Genomic DNA, 15053 nt, shown 5'->3' on the forward strand with positions numbered 1-15053 from the left:
TTTATTGTCTACCACTCATTAGATATTTTAGACAGACTAGTTAGAATTTTAGCTCTTAACATGTGGTTAGCCCTACTGAGCATAACCCATTTCCTCAAAAATGTCCACCAACTGGGGTTGCCTTGTTTTTTTTTGCCAGGGGTGACTTGGTGTCAGGCCAGTCAGAAGGAAGACACATATAGGTTTAAAAAGCCCTGTTAGCCTTCCTCTTTTTGTGTTTTTTGGCAAAAATGGAGGTGGACTTGAGACTCCTTTATTAGTAGGTTTGGTGCCCTGTTAATAACTTGTTATCATACTCAGAGAATTGCCTCATTTTGCCTTTTTGTTAAATTTCACTTGTGACATAGTTTTACCACTTCTTTCAGGCCTTACCTGAATCAGTATTCATTATTGACATTGGTCTGTAGTTCTCCTGTACTTTATCCTTTTCTAGCTTAGGTATTAGAACTATATTTGTTTTATAAATAGAATATGATAGTGTACTTACTTTCTTGGTCTTCAAGAATAATTTGTGTAGCATTGGTGCCTTACCCATATCAATCCTAGCTTATGGGGACTCTAACCCTGAATAATGGAGTGACCCTTTCCCCAAGCAATTAATTTGCCCTAGGTGAAGAAGAGAAAAGGCATATGGTTCCTTGAAATGCTAATAGGAAAGTTTGGTGAAGTAATAGGATCTCAGAGATCATTTAGTATAGTCCCCTCATTTTGCAGATGGAGAAACTGAGGCTTAAAGCAGTTAAATAATTTGCTTAAAGCCATAGAGGTAGAGATAGGAATTGGATCCATTAACTGACTCCGGATGCAGTACTTTCTCTGTTGTATCACCATCTCAGAAATACAGTCATCTGGTGTTAGAATTATAATTTAAATCAAATACTTCTGACTTTAATTAAAAACATGTAGAAGTAATGACAACTATTCAAATGGTTGGGAATTTTGTGAAGGATAAATTGAAAGAGGAGGATAAGGGGAAGTGGGAAAGGAAGTTGGGATGTCAAATCATCAAGCTGAACTAGACCGTCATTTCCTCAAGGAAAGGAACTTTGTTCTTTTCTGTCTGTCTTCAAAAGTTCTTTATGTGGAAGGGGTTACTCAGTATATAGTGATTGAATGAAAGGGAAAGGATTTTTGCTTTGAATATTTTCTTCCAGGAGAAATAGGGTTGTCTTGAATAAGATGTTTGTTGATTGTTATGACCTAGGTCCTCTTTTACTTTTTAGTCTTTTTACATCAGGTCCTCTTCGACCCAGTGATGCTGACCTATTTGCTATTCCATAAATAAGATGCTCATCTTTTGGTACTTTGAGTTTTCTCTGGTTGTTCCCATGCCTGGAATGCTTTCCCTCCTCATTTCTGCCTTTTGGTGTCTCTGGCTTTAAGTTTCAGTGAAAATCCCATCTTCCACAGGAAGTCTTTCCCCAGCCCTCCTGATTCTAGGGGCTTCCTTATTTACTTTCTATTTGTGCGGTACATAGCTTGTTTGTTGGCTAGTCTCCCCCATTAGACTGTGTGCTCCTTGAGGGCAGGTCACTGTCCTTTGCCTCTTTTTATATCCCCAGCGCTTAGCACAGTGCCTAGCAAGTAGTAGGTGCTTACATTACTTATATAGTACCTAGATTTGTGTTGTAAATCATATGCTGTGGAAGGAAGAGTTGAAATTGTTTTGTTAAAATTCAGGTGCCTGATTTTTATTTTGATCTAGATAAGACCATCTAATGTCTACCTGGAGATGCCTTTAAGTCAAGCCAATTTTTCCCCCCAGTAGCAGGTTGAATAGGCTCAAGCACCTGGACAATACTGTTAAGACCTTAGAGTTCTGGAACATAAAGCATAGAAAAGGCTATTTTGGCCCCCCAAAATGTTAAAGGCAGGTGTTACCATTTGGCTGTCTCAATCATAAAATGGTCTCAGTATTGTTCCTGTGGAATATCAGATTTTGAGTAGAACTGGATTCAGATGGGCCCACCAGGAGGTATTTAGCTGTAAATGTTCCTCCAAGTGGCCAAATGCATTGACATGTTGGATTAAGTTGTTTAGTGTTGTTCATATAAATGTTGGAGAATGTCTGCCAAACATAATGATCCTACTTTTAGTATAGTTGATACTAAACTCTTCTTTCTGGCAGTTTTTTCATAAGCTCAGCAGCTTCTTTAAGGTCACTCCTAGTTTGAGATGATAAAAAATATGTCATATATTCTAAGAGGATGCTTGTCTTCCTTTTTGCCCCAGCCAGAGAATATGCATCCAGTTCGTCCAGTAACTCTATAGAATTCTTTAAATGTTAAAAGGTACAAAGAGGTAGATTTCAGATGGATCTGAGCATGAAGTTCATGATTAAAACTGTCCGGAAGTGAAATATAGGCTTCTTTATTAACGCAACTAAAGATAGCCCTTTTAGGGCCCTTCCAATTCTGAAAAATAAAACTAAAAGTTTTTATTGCATTTTGAATTGTAATTTAACCATTAATATTCCATTGAACTTTTGATTACATGCAATTTTTATACTTCTAAAATTGTGTTCTATAACAGAGGTGTCAAATTCAAGCATGCTCCATGGGCTGCGAAATGCCATGACCAACTGGAACCAGATTAAAATAAAATTCGGAAATGTTTAAGAAAATAAAGAAAAATACATGCAACATAGATAACATCAATTTGTGATCTTCTAAATTAGTATGCAGTTTGTAGCGATCCCTTTCTATTTGAGGTGGCTACCATTTTGTTCTCTTACTAGTGTAGCACCATAGGGAGAAAGTTTGTTTTAAAAAGATGGATTGATGTGCAAGGATATACAGTAATTTGGCATTGTTGAAAATGCAACGCAGCTAGTTCCTCTCTTTCTATTCAATTCTTGGCCCAGTTCTTTGTCCATCTGCTAGATCTATCCAACGTTTATGTACTGAGTGCAAATCATTATATGGTTAATATTCATTCTTCATCAACTTAGTTTTTCTTGTGTGAATTGCTAAGGTGATTGATCTTTCTTGAATGACCATGTGTCTCATTGACTGACTATCCTGTGTTAATCTAGAACTCAGTTCAGTCAGTGTAATGTCATCTCCAAACTGGAGCATCTAGAGAAGCACAACATCTAGAGCAGTCAATCAGTAAGCAGTTTTAAAGTGCCTGTGATGTGCCAGACACTGAATTTTAGGTGTCGGGAATAAAAAGACAAAAATGTAACAGTCCCTCACCTCCAAGGAGCTTAAGATTATATAAAATATATCCACAAAAATCAAAGGTAATTTTGAAGAGAAGGCACTACCGAGGGATTCAGGGTAGGCTTCATATAGAAGATGATAGGTGGGCTTCATGTAGAGGAAAGCTAGTTTGGCTAGATGCAGGGAGTGTGTGAAGGGAAATACTGTATACTGAGATGAGGAAGCTAGGTTGGAGCCTGGTTATGAAGGGTTTTAAATGCCAAATGAAGAATTAGTCCTTGAATCCATAGCTATGGATAAGCCGCTGGAGTTTACTGAGCAAGAATTTTCTTATGCTTTAAGAAAATCACTTTGGCAACTGGGTAGAAAATAGCTTGTAAATGAATCTTCTATTTCTAATTTGTTCAGAATGTGATGCTGGCAAGTGCCTTTGTTGACTGTTTCCCTGTCTTTTAGGCCCAACTTCTTGTTGATGCTTAGAGTGTCGTTGAGTCATCTTTAGGCTCTTTAGGTCTCTTTACTGTGGTGACTGCCCAGGGCAAATGTGGTACCTTGGAAGCTGAGGGGTGGAGAACGTTTCTAGAAGCTTGGAAGAAAAGGATAGGAGAAAATGAGATGAGAGAAGACAGTAACTTGATAGAGCATAAGGGTCATGTGAATTTTTGTTTATCTTATTTCCTATAGTGTGTAAGTAATGCTCAATGTATATACATATTTGTGGAAAGAATAAGTAAAGGTAAAGGTCCATAGAAAATTCACCATCCTTTATTTTCTTACTTCATTGTGAAGGACAGTGGAAAAAAAACCAACAAAACCAACCCTGATGAAATAAAGCCTAAACTGATGAGCATACTCTGCCACTGTTTTAAAGATTTACACATTATTTGCTTTAAATTCTTTTTACCTTGCCTCAATTCTAGAAAACAAATTCTCAAATATATATATAATTTGAGTATTCACTTTGGTTGGCTGCACACAGCATTCTGTTCCTTTGATTTCACAAGAAATCATTTTGAAAAATTGACTATTAATTTAGTATCATTAAAGTTTTGCAATTATTTATATTTAATTTATTATAATATGCAGCAAGACATCCTCCTTATAGTCAGTAATTCAAAGAATTGTTTTTAACTTTTAATAAAGTTAACATAAATATGAGGCATACTTTGAAAACAATGACTATAAAAAAACTAGCATTTTAAACTGATGGTTATTAGGACAGTTGAGAATTAACTGCAGTCCAGTCATTATTGGCAGAGGTTATTCAGTGATCTTGAAAATAAAGAAAATTTGGAGGTGAAAGTGTGATTAGATGCCTTATAACATTGTAATTTTTAAAATAATATTATCTTTATTTGGTGGTTTATTATGACAAACAGCCATAGTCAATTGGATAACTTAGAATTGTGGAAGGAGCCTAATAGCTAATCCAGTCTTCTTCTCTTTGGGTTCCTCACAGCTTTATACAATTGCAAAGTGGCATTTGATGGTGGGAGTTGGGTTTACTAAAACAAATGTCTTCCAGCAGATAAAAAAAATTAATGCTCCTTAGATGTAACCTTCAGGTCATCCTAGATATGATTGAAAATCAAAAAACTTATACATACATTCCCCACTACAAGGTAGTCTGATAGTCTCTGATTATGAGGACTATCTGTCATAACTAATAATTGACTGATACCACTAATGTCCAGAATAATTTTCTCAGGTCTAACCTTATACCTTCCCTCAAGAGTAGAACCTTCATAATGCTATAAAAAGTTGAACATTTAAATTCTTGGTAGTAAGGGATGGTTCTCTGGGAGGAGCGATGGAAAGCAACAGAATGAAATATAGATAATTTTTAAAAAAAATTAATAAAACCTCTAATTTTTTAAAAAAGTTGAAATTTTACTTCAAGTCTAGAATATAAGTTTAAAAGTTAACAACTTTCACACTGCAGAAAAGAGTTTCAGAACTATTGCAATTCTCATACGCTTATTAAAAATAGGAATAATTGGTGACTTTGAGCTTCTTTCTGTGGCTCCCTTCTCAACTGTCCCATACCTTGCCAGATTCTTTTTTCTTCTTTCTTCCCTTCCCCTCATAGACTTTTTTTTCTCTTATTTCTTTATTCCCCTGTACTTTCCCACCTACCATCTTCTATTTTTCCTTCCCTTTTTGTTTAGTTGTTGGCCTCTATCCCTCTTAACTTCTTCCAGGTTTGTCTTTTTCTTAACTACACATAATGTAAAACTAATGTACTTTTTGTTTTGTTACTTTGATTGAATAAAATTTTGGTTTGCTTGTTTTAAAACTGAAAAGATACTGAAAGGAACATTTTGTATTTCCTCTATTTTGCAAATAAAACCAAAAAAGTCCCACAAATTAAATTGTATTTTTTGTGTGATTCTTATTTGTTTTCTGTGGGTCAATAAACCTCTATATAACTTTTCCTACTTCTCCACTATGGAAGTTATATTCAGTTTCTAGATCGGTCTTATCAATGATACAATAATCATAGCTGATATTTTATAATGATTTAAGTTTGCAAAACATTATGTGACATCTTACTTATTTCTCATTGGATTAAGTATTATTACTCCCATTTTATAGAAAAGGAATTGCAATTCAGAGCTATTATAATTCTTTACGATTTACCATGCTGCCTCTTGACATGTAGATGCCATAGCTATTGGAAGCTTTAAAAAAAGGATAGATTACTATCCAAGATTATTTCAATATATATCCTTCCAGCTCTAATATACTTTGTATGTAAAATGGTAAGAGTGAAATCCTGGTTGGGATAAACCACTGTCAATTCAAATTGTAGTTCCAAGCATAGTTTGATTTTCTTGTGCAAGGTCCAAAGTTTTTTGTTTTGTATTTTTCCTAAGCATGATTTCTTTTAGTAGACATCATATAACCAGTTTGGATGATCAAAACAAGGCCATTAAGACTTGTTCTTATATAAGTATGCAATAATGTACAGGGAATAAAAAGACCTTCTAAAGTCTATTGTCTTTAGTTATGGTTTCAGAATTAATGTCAAAGCTAACATAATAACAGGAGGATTGGCTGAGTACTTGTCATTTAAGTAATGTTATTTTGACACTACATAATGACCTATCTGTAATAGCACCATTTATTTTTAAAAATTCCTTGTAGGCACTATTGATATGATAGGGCAGCATAGAGATGTCAGTTTTATGGCTCAGAAGATCTACTACACATTTTGTAAACGTATTTCAGTTACATTTTGGCAGTAAAGAGAGCAGGAAGATAATGCTTCCATTAAAGTGATCAACTACGCATGTAGAAATTGGGTGGGAAGATGTGTGAAAATGCTTTTAGATGAAACCCATTTTCATGTGTAAATTGCCTCTGTTGCGTATATAACTGTCTCATAATGCCTTTGGGTAATTCAGTGAGTATGGCACTGGAAATAGTGGTTGTACATGCTGATCTCAGAGAAGGAGGTGTATAAATTGCTTTATAATAAGTCTGACTGTCGACTACTCAGATGTTATTTTATATTAACCCACTTTTTCTGTTTTTTTTTCCTCTTGTTCTTTTAAATAGTTGATTAAAATTATAATTAAATCTTTTACCATTCCAGATCTTTTTTTTTCTTCTCATTCTTAAAATGTTACCATGAATAAAAATAAAAACTATCATCTCCTGCCACATGGGACAATGTGCCTACATACTTCAGAACATTAATATTTTAGCAGTTGGGTTGGTTAAAACTGAAACAATGAAAGAAACTTAATTATTTTTCTCATATTTGTAGTATAATCTTATCCAAGTACCTTTTTAATTATATCCCAGTGAATTTCATTATAAATCACATACTCTTCTTTGATAGATCCTTTTACTTTTAGAAATGCCACCAGGAAAATGTTAAAGTCTAATTTTATGCTTTTTTCTTTGCTGCTTTGTTCTTCCATTGTTAACTTGACTCAAAGTGCTTCTGTTTCTTAGAAATACATGAAATTGTATTTCTTTGCTTTCTCTGTCAGTTCTGATCACCTTTTTTGCTTTCTCTCTTTTCTTTTTCATCTGCTTTATACAGATTTCCTCTTCTGATGTTCTTCAGCCTTTGGTATCCTCTCCTCTGCAAGCTGCTGCTGAGAAAAACAAATTGGAGGTATCTAAGTTTTGTAAAAAGCAGATTGCATTTTAGAACACCTACTTGTAAGTCACTCCTCCCCCCCTTTATTGTGTGTTATTATTTGGGTAGGATAAATTATAGTTTTCTAAAACCCCAATATTTAAAGTGCAACATATTTCTATTTTCTACACTGTATCTCTGTAGACCTGTAGAGTCAAAGAGGCTTAATCCATACCTTTAAGAATGTGAAACTGGGTCAAATTTAAAATTTTACATTAATGCACATTATGGGGAGTAAAATGTAAATGCTAAAATGTAAAAATATAAGGATGGAATGAGAAATACTATTTTTGTTTTCAGTAAAAAATTTTAGTACTATAAGAGTAGTCTTTAGGATTTTTGAGAGATAGCTACAGTTTATGATCTTATAATCTTTTTGAAAAATGTTTTGAAATAGCTACTCAGGTAGTCCTGGTATACATATTAATATATAAACTTCTTATGAGTAGGGATTACTTCATTGTATTTGTATCTCCAGCACCTAATACACTACCCAGCTTATGGGAAGGTCTTAATAAATACTTACTTGTTAATTGATATATACAATTTGAAAAATAACCTTTGCACAAAAAAATCTGCCATTTCTCCAGACTTGCAGAATAGGGACATCTGGAGTCCCTCTTCTTACTGGACCCATATGAAAAAGAACATAGCTTTTGAAGAATCTGCATTCAGCCGTTGAGAAAAGAGAGAAACTATGGGGAGGGGAAAAACAGGAGGTTAAAAAAAACTATATTTTTAGGGGCAGACTCCCAGCAAGAATCTGCCTGTCCTCCTTTTTATTCACTTATTCAAGAAATATTTTCTCCACACTTCCATTTTACTATTATGCTATCTGACTGTGGTATTCCAAGAAAATCTTGGTTTTGGGGAGGTCAGCTTTATTTGGTGAAAAGCTCCCTATTCTAGACATAACCTCTCCCTCTCTCTTTTTATTTCCTTCCTACCATCTACCCTCAGCAGTCTTTGTAAGATCATGGAGTGCCACAGATTTGAGCAGTGTCAGTGTCTGAATTTTCAAAAAGAAGACAATGGAATTTGCAAATTATAGACCAGCAAACTTGACTTGGAAAAATTCTGTGATCTGGAAAAATTCTAGAAGATATTGTTAAAGGGACAGTTAGTGAGTACCCCAAAAAGAAAGTGGTGATAATCATAAAGAATCAGCATGACTTTATTAAGGACAGGTGGTGTCAGACTGATATAATTTTCTTTTTAGATAGGCTTTCTTGACTGTTAAATAAAGAAAAGCTACAGATACAATGAACCACATTTTAGCAAAGTGTTTGTCAGCCTTTTTGACTTTTTTTAGGACAAAGATGGGAGTGATGTGGGTTAGATAATATTACAGATCTGTGGTTTGAACCCAATGAATGGTGGACCCAGCAGAGTGGTTATTGATGGTTTCATGTCAGCCTGGAAGGACCCTGCAGTGAAATGCCTCAGGCATCTGTGCTTGGCCCCTGTGCTGTTTAACATTTTTTATTAATAATGCAGAGAAATTTGTAGGTGGCCTGCTTAGTGATTCTTCTGAGGATATGAAGCTGAGAAAGGATAGATAAAAATGTGATTAAATCTGGATTCAAAAAGATCTTTATTCTAGAACAGTCCAATCTGAACAAAATGCCATATAATGGAGATAAATATTAATATAAATTTGGGTTAAGAACTGTGGAGTTGTGACTAGACAGTAGTCTATAAAATAAACCTGAGGCTGTCAACTGAAAATCATTAGTTATACCTGGCACTGGTAGATCAGAGGAAATGCAGGAGAGGCAACCTCATATAATCCTACCTCATACATTCACTTGGTAGGTCACCCTGGGCAAGTCATTTAAATCCTGTTTGCCTCAGTTTCCTCATCTATAAATGGAGTTGTTCTGAAGACCAAATGTTATAATCCTTGTAAAGCTCTTAGCACATTGCTTGGCACATAGTAATCACTATGTAAATGTTTATTACTATTATCATTTATATAGTTTATTATCATTAATAATAATACGAGTAGAGAGCCAGCCTTGAAGCCAGGAAGACTCATGTTTAAGTGTTGCTTCTGACACATTATTTATGTGTCTGGGCAAGTCACTAAATATAGTGACCCCCAAATGGGGTCTTAATGAGTAGGACAAGACTGAAAATGACTCAACCACAAGAAAGCACTAATCTTTCTGTGCTATAGGACAGTGGTGTCAAACACAGAAATGGAGGCCATTAAACTGCAAATAAAGATCCATGTAGGCCACATATTGACCAAAAAAACCACATGTTATTTATGTTCTATTGTATTTTTATTTATTTTGTTACATATTTCCTAATTACATTTTATTCTAGTTCTGGTCCATCTTCCAGGCAGCAAGCTGCATATGTGACAACTCAGCTCCAGCTGCAGAGAAATTGCCGCTCTGCATTGGTGGAGGCTTTTTCCTTGCCTGGAGTTCCCTAATACTAGTGAAATTTCAGCTATAATTACTTTTTAAAAAAATTGTAGGCACATGGATGGGGCTGCTGGTAAATGGCTGCAAAAGGACGGGGAATGTGCTCTTAGCCTGCATAGACGGGCATCATGGCTAGGACTGGTGCAATGTTCTGCTCTCCTCTGTCCTTTTCCAATCACATCTAAAACAATGTATTCATTGCTGGTCTACCCATTTCAGGAAGGACCTTGATAAACTGGAGGGCATCAATTGGAGTGTTTTTTCCTCTATTCTACTTTCATTTTGGGACATTGAACATTTTATAAGATTGGATAGGCCTAGCCTAGGGTGCTTCAGTTGTGGGCTTAAATTAGCATAAAGGTATTGGGTGCATACCGGACTTGAGAGAGAAGCTGGGAGACATGCATAATATCCTGGCCTTGATAGTATACTAAAAACAAACTTGAGAGCTGCTTCTGCGATACTCTGGCTCATTATCTCTGAACCCAGAATTTAGACTCATTCCATTAGTAACATAGGTTCAGCAGCATTTTGGATTGTAGACTTCTGAGTTAATTTGGGAACCTAAGGACCATTTATAATATTGCTTCCTATAGCAACATACACTGGGAGCTTTCAAAAAACTAGCCTGCAGAGGAAATTTTGGAACACAGTTGGGAACTGTGAAGATTTTATTTGCCATTTTAACTATATAATGTTGTGGTTGTGGTATATTTTTAAAAGAATACTGTTCTGAAGCACAGTTTAGATACATAGTTTCATTTCCTCCTATACAAAATTAGTGAATTTTTTCCCTTTACTATATTTATATATCTCATTGCTAAATACATATTTATTCTATTTGTTTAATTTCCTTTCCTTTTTAAAAAAATTGATTACATTAATTGCTTTTAGGAAGTAGCCCAGTTCAGCCTACGGATGCTTTAAGGAATTAGGGAAATAGTTTTCCAAATAAAACATAGATAAACCTAGCTTATTCTTTCCTTTTACTTTTTGGTAGGAGATAGCTTCTTTGCTTTGTGTCATGTGTGTATAGCGTATTGAGTAGAAGGAAATGTTTTAATAATACTAGTGTCTGTTGCTTTTTTTGATTTAGAGAATCATCTAAGCATGTAGAATCATTTTTGTTGTTTAGTCATTTTTCAGTGGTGTCCTACTCTTCGTGACCCCATTTGGGGTTTTCTTGGCAAAGATACAGGAGTAATTTACCATTTCCTTCTGCAGCTCATTTTACAGGTGAGAAATTAAGGCAAACAGAGGTAAGTGACTTGCCCTGCGTCACACAGCTAGTAAGTGTCTGGGGCTGTATTTAAATTCAGGAAGAGGAATCCTCCTGACTCTGGGCCCAGCTCACTATCTACTGTGCCACCTAGCTATCATGTATAATCATGATAATAGCTTATTTATGTACCACTTTACAATTACAAAATGCTATCCTGCTAACAACTAACACAAAAGTAGTACAAATATTATTATTGCCCATATTTTGCAATGGGGTGAAAATGAAGCTCAAAGGTGGTAAGTAATTTGACCAAAATTTTATAGCTAATTTGTGGCAGAATTCAAACCAAGGTATTTCAACTGCAAAACTACTGCTCTTTTCACAATACCTCTTTGCCTATTTTCCTTTCTTAACTAATATGGTAATTAACTTAACTAATATGGTAAGTAACAACTATATGGTAATTAGTGATTCAGATCATAATTCTTCAAATGTGAAGCATATTTTTATGAAAATTATACTCATAATTTATTTATTTAAACTGATAGTTTATTGGTGTGTTTTTTACTCCCAACAGGACCCTCTCTAGTAATAAAGAAATACAGTTAAGGAAAATAAGCTGAAACACTGGCTATTTCTGATCATGTGTTTTCTCTCTCTCCCTTTTTTTTTTTAGAAAGAAAAGGAGAAAAAAAAGGAAGAGAAAAAGAAAGAGAAGGAGCCAGAAAAGCCTTCAAAACCCATTTCAGTTGAAAAGGTAAAATACTTTCTTATTTTTAGAAAAGAGAATAAGAAATTCTTGTGTACTTAGAAGTGATGGGCTAAATATATGAATATTTATTAAATTTACAAATAGCTACAGAGTATGCTACTTACTAGACACTATTCTAGGTAGGCAGGATGGGCTGGAGATCAAAGAAGAAAGATATATAAGATATTGCACCTATTCCAAAGAAGCTTACAGTTTTGTATGTAAGGTAAGATATGTACACAAAAGATAAGGCGATACGTGATTAAAGAATAAAAGAGGTCAAAATGAAGTGCTGTATGAATTTAGAAGAGAGAATACTTTTTGCTGGGATGATCAGGGAAGGATCCAGGGAGAAGATTTGTTCACTCAATACATATTGTTTATTAAGTACCTAATATATACAGATTATGGAAATGATATGAAGTTTAGGTAAGGCACTGTTCCAACTCATAGTCTTGTAGTCTACTTTATGTAACTGTAATATACAACATCATGTAAGAAATTCATTAAGGAGTTTTAAAACAAAGCACTGTTTGAAGTCTGAAAATGAAAGACCTTAATCATTTGGAGAATCAGGGAAGGCTTCATGGAAGAAGTGACATTTGAGTTGAACTTTAAATCAGGGCTTCTTAAACATTTTCCACTCATGACCCCTTTTCTCCCAAGAAATTTTTTATGGGGCCCTGGGTATATAGGTATATAAAAAAGGTATACAAATCAAATGTTTACTGTCCAATTTTTCATGACCCCCACATTTGGTTGCATGGCCTTCTATGGGGTCATGACCCACAGTTTAAGAAACTTTGCTTTAAATAATGGATATGAATTTGAAGCCACAAGAGGACCTTCCAAGGATAATGAGAAGTATGAACAGAAGCAATAAGTGGGAGAGTATAGAGCATATTTAAGGGACAGGGTCTGAAGCTGAAAACTGAAAGGGTCAGATGGTGCCTTGCCAAGGAGCTTGAACTTTATTTTAGAATTGATAGGAAACTTTTAAAGATTTTCAAGTAAGGGAGTGACATGGCCATATTTATGGATTTGAAAGGTTATTCTGGCTGTGGTATGAAAGGCTGAGTTAGGAAGGGGGTAGAGAGGAAGCAGGAAGACCTGAGCCCTGTTAGGATTCTGCTACAGTGGTCTAGTCAGATGATATCTATCAGGGTGCTAAGAGTGAGACTAGAAAACTAAGGATAGCTCTAAGAGGTGTTTTGTATATGAATTTGATAGGAATTGTTAACTGATTAATTATGAGAGGTGATGAAGAAGAATATCAATAATAGTCCCAAGGTTATTAGTGTGGGAGACTGGATGAATGTTGGTGACATACAAAAATAATTAATTCAGAAGAAGGAGCCTATTTAGAGGAAAAATGTTTGGTTTTGGATACATTGAGTTTGAGATTAGTGTTACATCTAAGTAGAAATGCCTTGCAAATAGGGTTCTCTTCTTCTCAGAAAGAGAAGTCCAGATTGCAAGATATAGATTTTGTAGTCAGTTGAATCCATCATAATGAATGAAATTCTCAAGAGAAGAAAGCTTAATGAGTTGAGAGAGGGAGAATAAGGATAAGTCCTTGAAGTATGCCCTCATTAGGGAGTACATAACCACGTGAGTCAGCTAAGTAGAAGAAGAGTGGCTGTAGAAGTAGGAATATCTGGAATAGTTTTGTGTCCAACTTAAAGGAGAATAAAGACAATGAAATTCAAACTGGTTTAAAACACAATCTTAAAAGAATGAAAATCTCTATGAAAATAAACTCATGCTATTAATTTCAAAACGTAGATAGCATAGAAAAGAAACCTTTATGTAACATTTGAACTGGCATTAATTCTCTGAGTGAATTACATTATTTTTTGTTAAGGATATCAGGGATTTAGTGAGCTCCCCAAAAGAAGGGATCCACTGTCTACAGAACCCTGTAGCTCCCCAAATGGCTCTTAATTGCTTCTTAGTAGTGGGGGCAGAAAGTTGTTGAATGGCCTGGACTCGCTTAGGAGAGACAGAGTAAGTTCCAGCAGCCAGAATAAAGCCTAAATATTCTACCTGGGGCAAACACCAGGTGGACCAAAGCGAGAAACTATCTCGTAATTAGCCAGGAAATATTTTATCACATTTCTCCCCCGCCCCATACTGGTATGGAGAAAAAGGCAGAGGAGAGGGCTACCACTGTGAAGCATATAGCCTCACATGGAATGGAAGACACTTTAGATTAATCTCCAGGTAGGCCTCATCTTAAGCTCTTTATTGATATATGTTCAGTCTGGCCTGAACTTTGTGGGTGGTATAATTCAATCAGTTTAAGAGAAATTTAAAAATCTGCTATGATTCAGAATATAAGTTACAACGTGCAATAATTCCAAATAAGAATTTTTTCTAATATAATTGGTAACAGATGTAAAGGCCAAATCCAACATTGTATTTATCATGACACCTGAGATTATTAGAGTAATTGACAACTACTATAGAGTTTTTGCATCTATAGCTCAACTGTTCATCTTCCCTGATCTTTGTCCTTGAAAGCATGTTGATTATAAGATTGACATGTGGAGCAGCCCGAGCAGATTCGAGATGCTGTGTTAGAATTAAAGAATCTAATATAATTGGTAGTAGATATGAAAAACCCTTTGCTTCCTTGTAGGAAGAAGTTCCTACACCCCCCTTCCCCAGTTCCACATGGAGGACTGTCTTCTCTGCATTGGCTCCCAAGGGCCTCTGAACTTAGCATCTACCATGCTTTCATGCCCTCTAGTCCCCTGGCACTAGTATCTGATATGCTTAGCTACCTAAGGACCCCTGGGTCTCGTCGTTTACCTTGTTGCTGAATCCTTAACACTTTCAGGCTTTTTCCCTTCTGTTGTGCAGAATGAGCTCCTGAGAGAAGGCATGAATGTAGTTTACACTTAAGGCTGAGAGATTGGATATGAGATAGGAGAACTAGTAAACTAAAAATAGATTAATATGCATGATCTTTTGGCAGAATTTAAGCATGAGAATATGAGCAGATTTAATCTGCCTGAGTGCAAAATAGAATTTGGTGTTTTGGAGTGTTGCCCTTTATGGTGGTAGATGTATGTGCACGTGTGTGAGAGATAGAGTGTGTGTGTCTGTGTGTGTGGTGTGTTTTCTGGCTCTGTGCTTCAGTGTGTGAAAGCTGGGACCAGTGGCTAATGAGATAAGGAAGGGCCTTTGTAAATTTCTCAGCTGGACCTTTAAAGACTAGGTAGGATTTTAAAAAGTCAAGATGGGGAAAGGAGAGCATTTCAGGTGGAGGGAAGGTCACGGTTAAGCATCTATATTGAGGAAAGGATGAGGTATGTTCAGGGAG

At 35.5% G+C, this 15053-nt stretch overlaps 1 protein-coding gene across 2 annotated transcripts in view; it reads left to right on the forward strand.

Moving 5' to 3' along the window:
* Positions 1-15053, forward strand: part of SMAP1 (small ArfGAP 1) — a 221375-nt gene that overhangs the window by 137244 nt on the left and 69078 nt on the right. The window contains exons 5-6 of one of the 2 annotated variants that reach the window (XM_044001349.1): positions 7219-7293; positions 11651-11731. In XM_044001349.1, the coding sequence (XP_043857284.1) occupies positions 7219-7293; positions 11651-11731 (156 nt within the window). The remainder of the gene's footprint in view (positions 1-7218; positions 7294-11650; positions 11732-15053) is intronic. The other variant, XM_044001350.1, reaches the window with a different exon arrangement.

The sequence above is a fragment of the Dromiciops gliroides genome, chromosome 4, assembly GCF_019393635.1.
Source record: "Dromiciops gliroides isolate mDroGli1 chromosome 4, mDroGli1.pri, whole genome shotgun sequence".
NCBI lineage: Eukaryota > Metazoa > Chordata > Mammalia > Microbiotheria > Microbiotheriidae > Dromiciops > Dromiciops gliroides.